Raw genomic sequence first — 18,095 nt, forward strand, 5'->3', positions numbered from 1 at the left:
ACTGACCTCAGTCCCAGAGGGTTTTGGTGGAGTTGGGAGCAGTGAGGGAAGATGGTTTTCAAAAGCAACCCCTGTCACTCAGTGGGTAGTAGGACTAGCCCTCTTTCCTTGCTATCTCAATCCTGCATTGGGCCATTCAGGGCTTAACTGCTGGGGCCTGAGATGAAGGGGAAAGGGTCTACTTCTTCTCCGAGCCAAGGCTAAGCACTCTTTCAGCCTTGGCATTCTTTTGTCTTTTAACTATACTTTCATGATGACCCTGTGGAAGGGCCTCTGGTGGATGGAAAGTGTAACCCCTAAATTAGAGCCCATGCTGCCCTGGCCTTTTTTCTGTAGAAAAGGCAATGCAATGTCTGTATCCCAGTACCAGCTCTATGACTCAGCCCTGTTCAGAAGTTCACGCTCAGAAGGTTGAGTGCCGCGGGAGCTCTCAACAATTAAGAAAACCTTGCGCGTTCTCCCAAAGCTACGAATTCTGGGAACACCCACATACTTTCAAACCCCATGTCTCTGGAGCCCTTTCTTTACCTTTTGGAAGGAGTAGACTGAAGAGAAAATAACACTACAACAGCAGGTCTTGTGACAAAGTGGGATTTAATATTTCATAAAAATCTACTCTCTCCCTCCTCGGGCTTCCTTTCCTGGTTCATAGATAGCATTTAAATAAGATCAGGCCCAGTCTGGCTTCCCTGAAACTGGGCATGTTGCTAAAGTTGTGTTTTACACAAATGAGGTGTGGTCTGTCACTGGTATCCATGATGCATTTTAAGGAAAAAATATCTGGGCGCAGAGCTGAGGCAAGTGGGACTCCCAAAGCTCTAGCTACATTTGTTAATCTTCTTCCTAATATATGGACAGGAAGTCAGTCTCCTGCTTTCTAAAACCACAAAGTCCAAGGAAGCTTCTGGGAAAGCAGCAGGTTGGCCCTTCCAAACTCTGACGCTATCCGCTGGTATGTCATTTTGTTGAAGAGTCTGGATGATAAAAGCTCCCTCTTCTTCCCTGGTAGAGGGGGCCACCGGGCTCTTGTCACCTTTGTCCTGAAGATAAGACTGTCTTCTCCAGAGCTCTGGGTAGGAAAGTTGAAGATTTTCCTCACCTCTGCCCACTGGGTCTGATGGTGGCCCAGGATGCATCTCCTCTCCATCTTCTGGTAAGGATTGCTAGGCGGACAACTCCTTGCAGGACACGGCTGGGCTCCTGGTTCCTTTCTTGAGGCTGTAAGTCAGGTGAGGGCCAGAGCTTTTGATCATGAGCTCAAAGGCAGGACCTCATTTACTGGTCCTAACTCTGGGCCAATACAGTCCCACGAGGCGGTCTCATCAACTCACAAGCTCTTAGCCGGGGTCCTGGTACCTGCGGCTCAGCCAGAAATAGGCAAGACAGTGTTGCTAGCTCCTCAGAGAAGTCCTAGGGGGAGGGGAAGGTATAGAGAATGGCAATAAAAGACAAGTTTTTAATCAGTGGGAAACCACTACTACACAACCTTAAAACTTTATTAGCAAGGGATTTCACAGGGACCAAGTAATCTCATACTTGTTGGTTCCCTTCAGGTTTGACCTGAAATCTCTGACAGAATGCTTAGGAGCCACTATACATGGCTGTGAACTGGGAAGCTAGGTGATGCAGAATGTTGGGCCTGGAGTTCAAATCCAGCCTCATAGCCACTTCCCAGCTGTGTGGCCCTGGGCAAGTCACTTCACCTGTTTACCTTGGCTTCCTCATCTGTAAGACAGGGCTAAAAATAGCACTTACCTTCTAGGGTAGTTGTGAGATCATCGTAAAGCAGATAATAAGCAGCATATAAAAATGATAGCTATTAGTTAGCATGACCTGTCTTTGGACAACTCAATCCCGCTATCCTCCCAATCTTTCCCCTAATAACCCAGTCAGTCTTAGCACAAGCCTGTAGTTTCATTCAGGATCAAGAGCCAGGACGCCTTACCTCAGGCCAGGGGGCCTGGTGGAGACTCCTCAGGCAGGTTTCTATCTCCACCCTTCCCATCAGCCCCCGGTCCACCAGTCCCCGAAGCAGGTACAACAGCAGGTCCCACTGCAACACAAGAGTCAGTCAGAGGAAGGACAGGTACCAGGGCAGGGCAGAGACCTACGCTGCAGAACCGGCTCTAGGACACCAGGGACCCACCTCTCTGGGCCGTGTATCTGCTAGAAGTCCCACGTTTCTCGGGCTGAGCAGCAGCTGCAGTGGAACAGGCACTTGGAAGTCCTCATGCCAGAGGGAGAGGAGCATCTGCAGGAGTCCTCGGGCTTCCCCTCTTTCCAGTTTGTGTGGGCCTGGAGACCCCAGGGTTGGGACTTGGTCAGCAACTGCAGGGAAAGAGGCAGTCCGTGGGCCTTTCCACAGAACATCCAACGTGGGCAGCAAGGTCCCTTCCCTCCCTCCGTCTCAGGCTGCAGCACATGTGCACAAACATCTGAAGAGCTGGGATGCCATACCAAGAAAAGAGGCTAATTCCACAGAGCATTTTGCAAGCTGCTGCTCAGAGATTGGGCATAGGAACTGTGAAGATCAAGAAGAAGGGGAGAAAGGGAATTGAACATCAGCAACCAGAACAGCTAAAAGCCCCCCCACCCCAGCTGGGTCCAATCTCACCTGCCGGCACTGAAGTGTCTCCTTTAGCTGTCGCAGGAGCGTCTCCAGCTGCTCTGGGGTAATCCCCTCCTCAGGATCCCGGGGCCCCACAGTGAGAGCAAGCACATCCTGGGGGGGGGGGGGGAAGGAGGGAAGGGCAGGAGAACCATCACGAGGAGCACAAGAACAACTCCCAGGCCCTCTGATTGCACTAAATAGAGCAACTAATCAAGAACTGGGGGCAGCTGAGGTCAAGAGATGGCCAGAGGGCTAAGCAGTGGTTTGGAAAGAAGAGGTTACAGGGCTAGAAGACCTCTACTACCTCTTATTCTAGAACTGGAGTAGGGTCAAAGCTAATCTTTCTCCCAGGGCAGTTCTCCTTATTCCTTAAACAGGACAGGAAGGAGCCATAAGGATCTCTTGATCCTCTTACAGGCACCTCATGCTCTCCTACGATTTCTTTTCCTCTTGTTCTGTCCTTCCCGGTGTGAGAAAAGAGCTGGTCCTGTCCTTTGTTCTGCACTGAAGGCCTCTCCAGCTTTCTCTTCTCCCTCCTGAGTAATCTCAGATGTTACTCTTTTCCAGACCATCCCAACAATCACATATCTGAACCACTGTCCCCTTAAATCCTTTGCTCACATTCACTCTCCTATTGGCACCTTGGATTTGTGTGGCATCTATCTGGTTAGTGGGCTGTATTTTCCAATTCCTGCTTCCAGACCCCCAACAAGAATAACAGGAATGGAATTATCAAATAAAGAGAGTTCATTGATGAATGGAAGAAATGGAAAATAACCCAGGGAAATGGGAGAGAGCTGTATCTTTGAATACTAGCATGGAGGTAATGAGAGGGGCAATGGGGGCAGGGGTAGCTGTGTACTTTGATCTCGGAGATGAGGTGGGAGGGAAGGGGAGCATGGTGCTCACAGGCACGGGAGCAGCCCCTCCTCTCCCCCTGGGCAGCTACATCAGGACCCTGGGCTCGAAGTGTTCTGCTCACAGCTGCTTTCACCTCCCTCCGGATCAGGGCTAGAGGCAAGAAATAAGACAGTCACCTAAGCCAAGCTTTAAGCCAGGCCTTTCAACACATTCTGAATTCCCCCAGGAATTTACCTGTGATATTGGCTGATAACCAAGCACAGGCCTTCTCCACTGCAAGTCCTACAGCAATATTCTCTGCGCTCCTCAGGACCTGTAACACATGTCACCAACACCACCATAATAAACACAGCAGGAGGAGGTCTGTCCCCAGCGAGAGGAAGCAACTCCCACAGTGTCTTTTATATCCTGGGGGGATCCCTGATCCCCACCACCCCATGTTCCTGCCAATGTGGCTCAGGTTTATTGGACCTCTGCTACATACAGCTGGGGAAGTCTCCTCTGGCAGCAGCACCCGCACAGCCTCAGGGCCCTTCTTTCTGCAAAATCTGAAATGAGAAGGAGGAGAGGTACAGAAAGATGCCCGAGTCCAGAGGCCATTAATTAAGTTTGGAAAGAACATGTATTATCTTGAGATCACCACAGGTCTAGAAGGATTCCTTCTTATCCGGCTGGCAGGAGACAGCAAACAGCTGTACTTGGAAGACTTATCAAAGTCTTACACAACTTTTGTGTCTGGGGTCCCAATGCAGACTGATAATTTTCACAGTCCCAGGTGGCTAAGGCAACAAAGTGACTTGCCAACCCAGGTCCTGCTGTGCCTCTGTTACAAGTTACATCTGAGTTAAAATGTAGCAATGGCTCACTTTTAAAAAGTTCTATGTGGAAGGGGGGATGGGTAAGGATTATTGGGACTAGGGAGAAAAAAAAAACCTCACCAATGAAAATGAGGAAAAAAGTGTAAGGGAAGCTCTAAATGAGACCAGGCCAAACAGCTCCATGGAGAAGAAAAATGGGCTCCTTTTTATGACCTCTAGCCTCTGGTGGGCAAGAGGCCATCTTAGGGTTTTCTCATATTGAACCGAAATCTCTTCCACGGCACTCATCACTCTGCCCTCCTTTCGTTACCCTGCTTAGATTTTTCCCTCTTGAGGCAAATTCTCTACATAGGATGAGTTGAAAGTACCAGGAATGAGACACAAGGTAAGAGATAAGGGAGAAAGAGGCAAAAAGGAGAGAGGGTAGAGAGAAGTTCAGAGATTTTTGAATCTTACTCTCGCCCTTGGGTCAAGGCTTGTGTCCCCTCCGGGCAGATCTTGTCACACAGTGCCTCCAAGAGCTGGGCTGGGGCTCCCCCTTCCTGTTCCTGCTCCCCAAGTTGCTCCTGCAGAAGTGATTCTGCTTGTCGTACTAGGTCTGCCACAAATGTTGCTCTATATTGGGAAGTTTAGAGAAATTTAGTCAGAAGATGTTTAATAAGTTAACTACCCCCCCACCCCCACCCCATCAGTGTAGCATAAAGAGAGTATGGAGAACATAAGGCTTAGGCTTCTCACTTAATGTGTTTGATGCAATTGGATCCAACTCTCTCTGCAACAAATTCCACAGTCCTTCGAAGAGAAGGTGGTTGGTTGTGGAAGAAGGCTTGGGCTAGCTCTGCCTATGTGAGAGTAAACAAGACAAGGGACCCTAAGGTCAGGTCAACTGGTTTTTTAGTCTTTTTCATCCTTTTAGTAATCTCCACTTGTCATTCTCTACCTTACCTGTAGCCCTTGGGATGTTCTGGGGGCCTGAGGTCCTAAGGCAGTAGTTGAGGTTGGGGTGATTTTCCTCACAAAGCCACCGCTGCGTCCACTGCTACCAGATACCCAGGAAGCGAGCAGCTTCCGTAGTTCTCCTGCAATAAGAGGGAGGCTCCTGTCATCCCAGAAGCACCTTCTCTTCTAGATTATGCAAACTCCTGAGCTTCAGAACTCATCATTTCCTCAAGTAATAAATAAACTCAGGATATTGAGTACTTGAGGGATCACCTTAGAAGGTCAGAAAACTGCAGAGAGGTGGAGGGCATAGCCAATCGCTCACAGCGATTGCCAGGATTTTACCCTGTAAGAGGGTCAGGTGCTTACCAATGAAAGGGCAGCAGGTGTAGAGAAGTTGTTGATCCACAACAGGCATCGTGTCCTGTGAGAAGGGAAAGTGAGGTGCAGGTCAGCTAGTCAAACATTTTACAAACGAGGAAACTGACTAGCTTAAGGTCACATAGAAAATGGCAGAGGTGGGAATCTGAAAACAAGACTTCTTCACTCCAAAACTAATAATGCTCTTTTTGCTATACTACTCTATCAACACATGCACACACGGTGACTGGTGAGAGCCAGTGGCAGGAAGTTCAAGTTCAATTATCAGCAATTTATATTTTGCAGATAAGAAACCTCTGAGGCTCAGGAAGGTTAAATGATTGGTCCTGAGTCACACAATTAAGTAACAGGCAGGACTTGAATCCAATTCTAGTTCTGGGCTCTTTCATTAAGTAAGAGGCCTCCTTCTGTGCCTGGGCCCCATCACTCACCAGACCCTGCACCAAAGCCACTGTGGCTCCTTCCAAGGTGTCTGCTTGGTCTTCTGCCAAAAAGAACAAGTCTTCTGGAACTGCAGGGATCTGGGAAGAGGTCAGGGCAGACACAATCACTTCTTCAGAAGATTATCATTCACTCTAACTTCATAGTAGCTCTCGGTGAGACTAGGACTAGGTGAGATCCCCCCCTCCCCAAATCTCCCTTAAGACTTAGACTGCTGGTCCCAACTGTGCTCAAAACCCCAAGCACCCTCCTTTCCCAATACTGAGGGGTACATCATGCTCCCATCTGTGGTCTTTGGTTCCAACCTGGAAAAGCCATCCCAGCATAGCAAGGAGCAGCAGTTTGTTCAAGAAACACATTCTTCTTTTACTTTCTTCTGACAGGATCAGGCTCCTAGGAGCAATTGGATGTGTGAATGAAATTTATGAAAAAGAGATAGAGGACTAAAATGGATGGGGAACATTCCTAAAGGGATTAATGAGACTCCCACCCTGCTGGAGAGCAAGTAATGACTGACTGATGGATGAACAAATATTTACACTATTTTTCCAGGGATCATATAGTGTCCTTTTGAGTTTGCATCCGATCCACGTCATAGCCAGGTGATGGAGACAAAGAATCCATACTACCTCAGCTACTTAACACTCTCTAAAAACTAGTCAGGGAATTGTATCCCCAAGTTCTATTCCAAGACCCCTTGTTCTGTACCCTGCCTACTCACCGGAATAAATGCAGCAGGAGAGAGAAGACACGCTGGTAATAGTCCAGTAAGGGAGCGATGTGGTCAACAAAGGAGAGGAACTCCACCAACCAGGGCACAGTGAGCACAGTCTGGTGATTCTGTAATGCCTGCTGCAGCAAAGTCAGCACATCTAGCACAGGAGGCACCTGGGGGTGTGGGGGAGGCAGGAGAGAGGGGTCGGAGAACTCATTATTAGGTGAGGACCAGAGAGGAGTAGTCATTACTGAAGTGAGGGATCAAACTCCAGTTGTTCCTCACTATCCCCCTATCCGAAGAGCCAGTATAGGGTGACAGTTTCAGGTAACTTGTCTGTCTCATGCCCTGTACTGCTGCTCCAAATCCCCATCCCATCAGGCCCCTCCTGATTTACCTGGTTCCTGAGGGCCAGGGCCGAGTCTTGTAGCTCACGAGTTGGGGGTGGCTCAGGGCTACGATAAGGAAGGAAAGCCACGAAGCCTAGGAACTTGGCCAGAAGGCGCAGACTCAGCAACACTGAGGCAAACTGCCTCCTTTCATCCTATCAAGAAGAATGAGGTCAAGATACATACCCTGTATGAACCTCAAGTCTATAATCAATTGTAAAGCATGAAAGTTTTAAGTCCCGTCAGTAAAATCATCCTCTACCCACAGTCCGAACACCTTTCCCACCTCCCCCTTCCCCATTCCTAGTGTTTTCTACCTGTCCATCCACATCAGACTCCCCATCCTCACTGGGTTCATGCTGGGGTAGCGCAAGGTCATTAAGTTCTCGGATTTTCAAACTCAGACTATCCATAAGGTGCTGGTTAAATTGAAAACTAGAAAGGCAGACAGACAACATGATGCTAATGTGAGAACAAGAAAGGTAAAGTGAACTCTGTATGTCTTTGGGGATAAAGAAGATAACAAGAGACTGGAAATTTAATCCCAGAGTGTTAAGAGCTAAAAGGAACCTCAGAGGTCATCTAGTACAAATGCTTTATTTGATATATGAAAGAGAATGGAAAACTATCTGGTCTATACAACAGTTAAAATCTTCCGGACTTTGCTGTTGGTAGGCATTTTTCCCCTAGACACTCACCTGCTGGCACTTAAGATGAAGTCACGGAAAAAGCCTTGCCAACCAGGAAAGGTAGGTGGTGGACAGGGTCCACTACTACTCTGAGGAGCCACCAGTCGCTCCTGTAGACGTCGAAGCCGCCCCAGCTTGTCAGCTCCCAGCATGCTTAATACATCTGGGTCAGGGGCCTCACCCAAAGCCATTCCTCTGGTACCTAAAGGACTCTGACACATCTGGGACAGGAAGAAAATACAGCAGAAATACGTTAGAAACAGAAAGGTTCATTTACTGGGAGAAACAGGGACCTAGAAAATGAGGGTAATAAAAAGGTTTCAGCATAGTAGCATTTATAGAAAAGCCACTGTGTTAATCAACGTGGAGTGAATAAGTAGCTCCAAGGCTGCTCCAACTTCCCAATTAACAAGGTAGGGAGTAGGGTCACATCTCCCATCTAAGCTTATCTTCAGATCAGGTTTCCCCAGCACCCACCACCCCTACCCTAAGTTTCCGCTACTTCTTGGATTACCTCAACCCCCTTTTCTGTCTCCTAACTGATATGTCCCCAGGCCTGGGGGTCAGTAGTAATGTGGGCATCACCTGAAGAAGCTGTTTCTGAAAAGTCGAACAAAGTGGCTGTGGCTGGAGGCTGCAGAGAGTTGACTCATCATGGATCTATAGAGCGATCAAAGGAAGGGTAGAATATGAAAGGAAGTAGGGGAAGTCCAAGTAGGGAAAAGAAAATGCCTGCTTGCATTTTAAGGCTCTTAAGAGCCTTTGTATGATACTTTAGAGTTGGTCTTAATAAAAAATAGAAATATGAGAGGCTTGGCCATAAGGAGACAAGATTATACAAGACGTTAGTGGGGTTTAAACCAAACAAGCAGGAGGTCAGCCCTTACAATCTTTAGCCACTGAAAGCTATGGTCATGAGCTGATCATCTCCCAACAAGGAAGGAGAAACTCAGAGAGGCTAACTGAAGAATCCTGGCCCAGGTAATTAGGGTTCCTCTGAACCTGCACGAGGGTTAAACTAACCCTGCTTGAGTTACCTCTGAGTAGATGAATTCAAGAGTCAAAGACAATTGGAAAAATAGTAGGAAGGGGCAATGAACAGTTTTGTCAAAAATCCCAAGTCTATCATTCCCCTCCCCCCCCCCCCCCCCCCGCCCCCAATCCAGCTATTGTAAGACTACTGGGCTGTTTCTTTGCTGGAGGCAGGAAAGAAAGAAAACACCCCATGTAAGGGTACCTACCTGATCCTGTTGCCTAAGCCTTTCTCAAAATCCCATCCAGGCTCCTCATGCTGATCTTCCCATTCCCGGAGTACCTCATAAAATACATCCCTAACAAGAGAGACCACAGAATGCCTGACTAATCAGGGCTACTAAACCATGCCCTGTGACAATCCACCCATCTTCAGGTACCAGCACTGCTAGAAAAGCTAGCATAAGGAGTCCTTATTTTAATCCAAACAAGGTTCATTAACCACTCCAAATATCATGATGGTTCCTTCAACCAAGGTGTTAGCTGTTACCCAGCCACCAACAAAGCACGCAATATAGATTTTTAGATGTACTGTAACGGATCTATGCAGATTGGTCCATTTATCTTCTCACCCCATCTCCCTTACCACTAAATGACATGTAATTTTCTGACAGGTGTTTGGGGTACAGTCTATGGCAGAGAAAGATAATGAACCCATGTGGGCAATCATATGCATTACTTGGGCTTTATCAGTGCCATGCTCCTGGCTCCCATGGTAACAAATATCACCTATCCCAGAGAAAAACAACTCCTCACCCTCATTCCCAAATCCTGCTTCCCTAATCACCTCTGTTTCTTGAAAGTATGAAAGGCCCGGTCGCTAGAGAAGTTTGCACGGTTGTCTGTTTCTGGCTGAAAGGAGACAGCCTGGGCAGGGGGTGATAGCAGCAAAGAGACCTAAAGCATGGCAGGGGTATCAAAGTTAATCCAGCAGTCATCAGAGACCAACCACAAACTCTCCATGCGTTCACTCCTGCCCGTTAGACCTAGCCCCAGTCACAACACAAAATTGAAGCGTTTGCACATTATGTGGATAAGTCATTGGTATTCCTTGTACTTTGCAAACTGAAGTTTTGGGTAGAGGAGTCAGGTCCAGTTTGGGGTGAATACCTTAGCAGTACTGCCTTCGTAGGCATCCCGGAGCCGGCCCTGCAAAGTAGGAGAGAAGCAAAGCAGGCGCTCATTCTCAGCTAGCAGCTTCAACGTCCCTTTGTCCAGGTGGGAGAGAACCCTGGAGGGAGTGGGATGAGATGGTCACAACAGAGAATAAGCCACACAGAAGCCAGAAGGGTAAGGCTATGAGAACTGGAGGGAGCATGTCAGATTTAAGGTTTAGAGAAAGTATAACTGAGTCTTGAGACCCGCCTTGGGTGATCTGCAAAAGTGCCTAGAGGTGGCTCAGTAAAAGGAAAAGTGGTTCTGGAATGAGAAGACCTAAATTCAAATCTTGTCTCTGATGTTCACTACTTGCATGATTTTTGGCTAGTCACCTAACATTTCCGGGCCGTTTCTTGTCTGCAAAGTGAGGGAATTAGACTACATGACTTCTGAGGTCCTTTCCAGTTTGACATTTATGATCCTATGAACTTTGGGGAAGAGATAAAAAGGGGGCAGGGACAAAAGAGCCCAGACCACTACAATTCTGAGAGTAGGAAAAACAGTGTGAATATGGGCATAAAAGAAAATAAGCGCTTACAATGGAGGGCTGGAGAGAACAGGTCAAGAACATCAGGCATAAAAAAGAGGTGAGCCACCAACACATTGATCATGTGGGTTCAAGACTCAAGCCTGTGCCCAGAGTCAAGTTAAGTACTCCAACTGGCTGCCGAGAAAACAGAGGGATTAATGAGAAGGTTCAGGTGACTACACTAGTGAAACTCACAGGAACTGATGCTCCAAAACCTGTACTGCAAAAAACACACAGTCGTGGATATTCTGGAATAGTGGCCTCTTGAGTGGACCTAGAGGGATAGGAATGGAGCATTAGCCAACTGTATTTTCATCTTAGAGTTGACCCACAAGATGTTTCTGCATGGAATGCTCTCCTACTGACCCCCAGGGGTGGTTTCCAGGTCATCCTCTTCAACATTAATCATTTGTCGAACAGTAAGCAGTTGAAGAACAAAGAACAGCTCCAAGAAGAGGCTTGGGACCAGATTCTCTGGAGAAAAGTCAGGGGACATGAAAGCAGTGAGTCCCCTTCACTTAATATTAAGTTTCTCCCACTGCTTCATCAACTTTCTCTTCTCTTGTTCTCTACTCCAGCTCCCCTGGACAGACCTTACTCACCAGTGATACAGGATGAATAGACAATGGCTACCAACTCTAGCCTCTGCTGACAGGAAACCTTGGCAGGGTCTGCAGATTCTGGTGTAAGGCTCCCTGTTCGACTGGGAACAGGAAGACCAGATTCCAGGGCAGAACTGGCAGGGGTGGGTGACTGATGTAGCAGCATCTTGAATCTGAGGGTACATAAATGGGAGGACATTAACCCTAGTCAGTTCTTTCTTTCCTTTATTCCAGCCCCCAAAACTCTTCAGGAATTCCAAAATGGGAGAACTGTGCCCAAATAAAGGATCCCACAGTTCCCAGTGGGGAAGTGACAGTCCTGTAGATTCCCCTGTGGAGAGGTGACATCCCAAAGAGAAGCAATGCCATACCGCTCCATCCTGAGCATCTCTCTCTCTTCCTGTAGACTGCTGCACCCTAGGGAAAGGTCAAGGCCCCAAGGACTATTGTCCAAGCTTGGGGGCTGGGAACTCGGGGCCTGGCTGATTGGGGGCGAGGTGAAGCACGTCTTGGGCTTGGACAGAGATCGCTCTGTGCTCACCCTCGTGGGGTTGATCCTCCGGGAAGGTTTCATCCTGCTAAGAGCAGCCACAGGTTTTCTTCAGATTCCTATTCCGGAAGACCTGTCTTCTCCAACCCTTTCACATTCTGCCCCATCTCATCATAGGATCACATTTAGAGTTGCAAGGGACCTTAAAGGCCATCTAGTCCAGCCCCCATATTTGACAGATGATGAAAGTGAAGTCAGGGAAGGGGAGATGCCCCAGATCACACGGGTCCTAAGGGGGTGGATTTCAGCCTTTAACTCTCTAGCATCCTGCAATCCAATCCCTCCCATCATTTTTTTCTCATCTCCACTCCCGCGGAGAGCCCCAACTTTGCCGCTGTCCCCGATACCGCCGCATCCCCACCAGGACTTTGGTCAGTGTCCCCTCCCTGCCTTATCTCCTGGGAAGAACATGTGTTTTGGGGGGGGGCGGTCCTCACCCGGCGGGGCCAGGGGGCACGGAGCCCACGGGGGGGAACTCCTCCAGATTGCTGAGGTTCAGGGGCTCGGCGGGCGAGGGGCTGGGGCTGCTGGAACCTCTCGGCCTCCAGCCCCCTCCCCAGGGTGGGCTGTCACCGCTGCCCCCCTCATCAGACCCCCCCGCGCCGCGGCCCCCCCTCTCCCGGACCGGCCCCCTCTTCCTCCCGCCCCCTCCTCGGCGGGCCAGCGGGGGCTCCCCGAAGGAGGCCGCCGGAGGCTCGGCCGGGAAGAGCTGGCTTCGCACCCCGCGGCCACTTCCCCGCGCAGCGCCGGGGCCCCCCGGCCGCCCCGCCGAGGCCCCGGGAGCCTTGGCCGGAGTCGGGGGGCCCTGGGGGAGGGCGCGGCTGCTCTGCTCGCGCAGGAAGTTCAGCAAGAACGGCACGAATTCCTTCCGCAGCGGCTCGAGGGGCGCCAGCGCGGCCGCCTCCCCGGGGGCGTCCTGGAGGGAGGGAAGAGAAGAGTGCGGGAGGCCGGACCGGGGAGCCCCGCAGCCCGCCCGTGCCCGGCCCGTCCCGACAGTCACGGCCTGCCCTTCCTGGGGAGGGCCCGGCGGCGGCCGCAACGCGCCTCCTACCTCCGCGCCCCGGGCTCCGCGCGCCAGCCACCGCACGGCGGCCGCCGCCGTCACCTCCTCTCGCAGCAGCGCCTCCAAAACGGCCGCCATCCCAGCTGGGGCGTCCCTCCGCGACTGCGCAGGCGCGCGCGCGCCGGGAGGCGGGGCCCGGCCGCCGAGCCGCCCGACCGTTGGCCGCCGGAGGCAGTGAGGGCGCCTGAAGACGCGGGGCGAGCCAGGGGCGGGGAGAGCTGCAGGAGGCCGCCCGGCCGCCGGGCCGGGCCGGGGTGAAGCGCGGTGCGGAGCGGGGCGGGAAAGGGAGACCTTCGAGCCGCCGCTCCGGAGGCAGCCCCCAAGGGGCGCGAGGCGGCGCCGGAGACCGCGCGCCCGGGCCCCGCCCCCGGAGGAGGAGGTGGAGCGAGCGCGCGCCCTCGAGGTAGGGAGGAGGAGCGCCCGCCTGCCGAGGAGAGGGGCCCAGGCGCTGGGCCCGGAGGATGCGACCTGCGGGGTCCGAGCCGGGTCGGCATCCTGTAATAGAGCGTTTTATTTCCTGCATTTACAAACCCTTCGGGGGAGGAAAGGACACGTCCTCGGGCCCCCCTGGGCCCACGCAGGCGTCCGGCACCCTCGGTGGTCACCCCCCGAGCCCGGGGGTCGTCTCTCCCGGGGGGCCTCCGGACAGCCCACGCCAGTGGAACCCTCTTCAGTTCAGTTCAGTAAAGCCCTCTAAAATCATTGTTAATGCTATGAGCTAGACGCGAGGTTCATTTAAGTGTTTGAGCTTAGGGGTTTTTGAGTTTTTCCAGCACGGTTGGAGAAGCACTGACTAGTTCCATTCCCTTATTTTACAAGATGGGGAAACTGAGTCTGGGAAGTGAAATAATTTGGCCACAATCACACGTCACGGGTAGTGAACGGAAGGCAGCATTTGATCCTGGGACCTTGGCCTGCTGTGCTACGAGAGGCTGCTTTCTCCCTGGTCATAGTTACATTAGATGCATTTTGGATGTTTCCTTTATTTAACCTAAGCCTAGCTGGTTTAGAGTAGCTACTTAAATACTTGAATGAATGCTGGTGAGGAAAGTTAAATGTGAAGAAATTCCTAAGAAATTAGGACCAGTCCAGGACCTTTCCTTTGCTGTAGAAGACCCCCCCCCCCCCAATCTATTTTCTCAGGAATTGTTAGAGGGTTTTTTCTAGTCTGCTTCCTGGACCTGCCGTGCTAGAACGTTGACAGCTTCTAATACCTAGACTTTGCCTGGTTTTGTTTTCTTTTTGAATTTACATAAATCAGTAAAACTTATGACACAATACCTCATTATATGACAAATTTGGTTATACTGTGAAATCAGATCTTCCCCAGTGTACACGGTACAATTCACTATGACAAAGAATTTTGATTCTTACCTGTATTTTTGCCATTATTATAATGCAGTTAAAATATATCAAGGACTCTTATTGCAGTAGCGAGAGAAGTGAGCAAATAGATCCTCACGACCAGCTTCAGGTAGTTTTAATTGCTATCCCTTAGAAATCTGACTTGACCCAGAAAGGCATGGGGAGGAACTGGGATTGCGGATGACCACCAAAATCCTTTACAGGACAGACTCCTGCCTTCAGCTGAGGCTGCTGAAGAAAGAGATGGGCCCCTAATGACAACTGATACCATTAGATGGCACTAATGACAAAAATTCCAGGTCAAACCAGCCCTGTTAAGACAGTTCCCTTTATTTCAAAGGAAGGTTACAGAAGAGACAATGAACTCTGTGTCAGAGACAACAATTTGCATTACTGTGGTAGCAAGGGAGTTTCCCATGGGGGAAAAGAGAACAGTAATTTACAAGCTGTGTACAAAGCACCCATGTATTTGCATACGTTTGGAGTCAGGGCCTTTGGGGGAGCTAACTCAAACCGAGGTGCCCTACCAACCCACTGAGACAAACCTAGGCCAGGTGTGGTGGCAGGGCTGAGCATTCCCCAGTTACCACTTGACTGCAGATTCTTGGAGGGACAAAGGGAACTGCTATTTGACGTCAGTGTTGCACAATTAAGGCAGCTTTGGTCCAGTAGAAAGTGCTGGAGTTGGTCAGGTCAGAAGACCTGAGTTTAAATCCCATCTTAACCATTTACCATCGGTTTGGGACCCTGGGCAAATTGTTTAACCTCTCTGGGCATCAGCTTCCTCATCTAAAATGAGGAGGTTAGACTAGACTTCTGTGTTCCCTTCCGGCTCTAAATCTATGCATCCCATCGATGAGTTTTAAATGTGATGTGGCTGCCAACATCTTTTTTGCTTTTATACAGTTTATCCCCATGGTTTAAGTCTCTGCTGGAGGTGAACTTGTACTTAAAACAGCATGGGCTGTTTTCACCCTTTATGCAGGGGAAAGCTTGAGGTTGCTTTGGTAACCTGGTAGATGGAAGAAACTTAAAAAAAAATTGAATCAGAAAAAAGATGACTTTTTGTAGCATTTCTTACTCCTCTTAACCAAATGATCATAAAAATGCAGTCAGAGCTGGAGTTTGCATGCGGAATGAATATTTTATTACTAGTTTATAAAAATAAAATACAAAATAATTTGAAAACAGAACTTAAAACACTGTACAAAGCCTTAATATGATACAAATGGGAAAATTAAATAAATAATTACACTTTTATGTACAAACGGCCGATATGAAAGCACTCATGTTTCTGCAGATACCTTATGTCCTTGGTTGCCTGAGCAAAAGATGGAAAAAAAGGGAGGGGTGGTGTTTGTAGGGGACACTTTTTTATATAATACCTTTGGGAGGAAACAAAATCAAAAGATAGTCTTACTGATGTGCCATTTACATCAGTACCCAAATACTTTCACAAAACAGCTTCTCATCTTCCTGGGTCCTATCACTGATTCACAGGGGTCAAGCAGAATCATCAAGTGAGTGTTCACCTAACTTATTTGTCTGATTAAGTAAGAAAGAAATCGTACCCTTAGCTTGCTGTTTGAGTCTGATTTAGCAGCCACCAACAGTTCACAGCTTCTTAAGTAAGTTTACTTCCTGGTTCAAAACTGTTATCTTGTTTTAAAAAGTTAGGATGTCTGGTTAAAAGAAAATGGCACAATGATGTAGGCACTGGCTGTTTCAGGAAAACAGCCAAAAGCAGAACCGGTATATAGTGTGGGGGTGTTCCCCAAAGAGCAGCATGTTGAAGAAAACCAGTGGACCCAGATTGAAGCCTCTGAAGAATAGACTTCAATCTGCTTCCTTTCATCCTTACTCAGTCTGCCTTCTCTGCTTTTCATCAAAATTCTGAATGGCCCAATTTTACACTGTTTGGTGCCATCTCTTGGTAACCAATGCTCGATCCCTTAGGAAAAACCCTGTGAGTAGCTGGAAAAACTAACAGATTTTGAAAAGTCTTGTGACTTCTTCCACCTGACTGCCACTCCCCTCACCCCACCCCACCATGGATTGATATTCAAGCACTAGTCTTTTAAGGTCTGAGAAGAAATAGATCTATTTACCCATTAGAAGTGAGTGAAAATATGCCCACATGAAAGAAAAATTGAATTTAAAATCAAACTGGCAAAAGAACCTAGTTTCTGTGATTGTGGATGATTTTAGAGGTGTGGATTGCAATTTGTATAACAAGACAGTATTATATCTTAAAAGCTCACCTGACTACTAAGGATCTTCACAACTAGGCTGTGATCAGTATAGTTTCTTAAGCATCCAAATATGAAACCCAATATTTGGCTGCTAAAGATAGAGGGAAAGTATACAAGGCAAATGTCCATAACAGTTTGTGCAAACAGCAGCCCCTACAATGCAAGAAAATATTTAGTCAATGACCTGCTTCATTTTTTCCCCATTCTCTAGGTAAATGGGCACCTTGCCAATGTTCTTGGGCATCTGGGAAAAGTAGGGCTGCATAGCTCATGATAAAAAGCTTAAGGAAGCAAGTTGTGCCCATCCTATCATTTCTACTGTACATTAGGAAGACATTCAGAATCCTATTATAACCTCGTAAGGGAACGATAGGAAGGATGCCAAGTTATTTTTCTTGAAATTTACTGTTGGAAACAAAAATGGAAGGGAAGGACACGAGGAGGGAGTAGGATTCAAGTAATTACTAAACACGTAGAAGACTTGCTCCTTGACTGTGGAACTTAAATCAGTTTCTATAGGCAGTCACCAGATTGCAATAAACGCCAAGGTGATGCTTTATCTGGTCATGTTTGTCTTATGAAGAACTTTTATGTACAGTTTTTTTTTTTGTATAAGTAAATCACTGAATCTCTGCTTCACCAAGGTACTTAGCTTTATAAAGTAGTGTCATGTCCAGCAGGGAACACTGGGTCTGGGACAACATGGGGTATGAGGAATCCAAAACCATAATGAAATTAGGAAGCATTTATTCATTGCATTCATAGAATGACTTCAAGAATTTTCTGTATAGCTTTTGCTTCTCTACCTTGCTATGTTGGGAAACCCAATCTCTGCTTCCATAATGTGCAGTTCCTATAAGATCCATGTTTGTGGGTAAAACTGCTCGCTATGGGGGGGGGGGGAATGGGACAGCAAAAATCATTACCGTTTCCTTAAACGGTGGTGTAAACCCACTCTGGTTACATTCTGGAGCAGGGGTTGGGGATTCCCTGACAAAACAGCCCTGACCCATTCTCTCCAAAATTAGATGTTGGAGTTATGTTTCAGATCACTCCCCCATGGTAAAGTCTTGAGTATATCATGTACCTGCATGTTCCCTAAGCTAAGTACATGATGATCTTGGGGGGAAGCCATGGTGGCTATATCCCTTAAGCATTAGACATTTCTCTCTATTTTTATTTTGAACACAAGACTAATAAGACTGTGTCTGCCTTATCTACAGAACCAAAGGCAAAGAGAAGCCAAAAAATAAATTTCTTTTTGGTGCTAAAGTGACCATTCTCACCTGAGATGAAGTGCCCAGATACTCAGTGGACATATATGTAAACAAAAATGGGTACATCTGAGTCTTCCTACTATTAAGATTACAAAAGAACAGGAACAAAACAGAAGTGATGGTTCTCTCATACCTGTGCACTTTTCGTTAGAAACAAAGGAACCAAAAATATATATTTTTTAAAAATCTGAAGAGCTTAGTTACCTGTGACCACTAAATTTGACTTACCATTTATAAATAAATAATTTAAAATACCCAAAGATTCAAATGCACCCCACCCCCCACAGGCTAGTAAATTCTGATTTCTGGTATAGTTTCCCCATCACTAACTCCTAATGCTACGTAAGGAATGAAATTTCCCAAACTAGGATCCCCACCCACCCACCCAATAGAAAAATCTCTAATTCTGTTTCAACTTGGTCA

General features: G+C 48.2%; 1 protein-coding gene across 1 annotated transcript; it reads right to left on the minus strand.

Annotated features, from left to right (window-relative positions):
• Positions 1 to 575: 575 nt before the first annotated feature.
• CDAN1 (codanin 1) lies at positions 576 to 12,856 on the minus strand. The gene is given in 29 exon segments (XM_036737147.1): positions 576 to 1,410; positions 1,946 to 2,053; positions 2,147 to 2,328; positions 2,458 to 2,521; positions 2,615 to 2,722; positions 3,474 to 3,622; positions 3,707 to 3,785; positions 3,957 to 4,020; positions 4,747 to 4,905; positions 5,029 to 5,132; positions 5,236 to 5,369; positions 5,599 to 5,653; positions 6,042 to 6,131; positions 6,357 to 6,444; positions 6,773 to 6,939; positions 7,164 to 7,310; positions 7,473 to 7,590; positions 7,854 to 8,065; positions 8,430 to 8,452; positions 8,455 to 8,504; positions 9,086 to 9,175; positions 9,664 to 9,773; positions 9,987 to 10,107; positions 10,759 to 10,837; positions 10,930 to 11,037; positions 11,166 to 11,338; positions 11,537 to 11,743; positions 12,153 to 12,631; positions 12,767 to 12,856. Coding segments are annotated over 29 exon segments (3,684 nt in total). The 3' UTR covers positions 576 to 1,284.
• Positions 12,857 to 18,095: the final 5,239 nt, after the last annotated feature.

The sequence above is a fragment of the Trichosurus vulpecula genome, chromosome 8 (genome assembly GCF_011100635.1).
Source record: "Trichosurus vulpecula isolate mTriVul1 chromosome 8, mTriVul1.pri, whole genome shotgun sequence".
NCBI classification, from domain to species: domain Eukaryota; kingdom Metazoa; phylum Chordata; class Mammalia; order Diprotodontia; family Phalangeridae; genus Trichosurus; species Trichosurus vulpecula.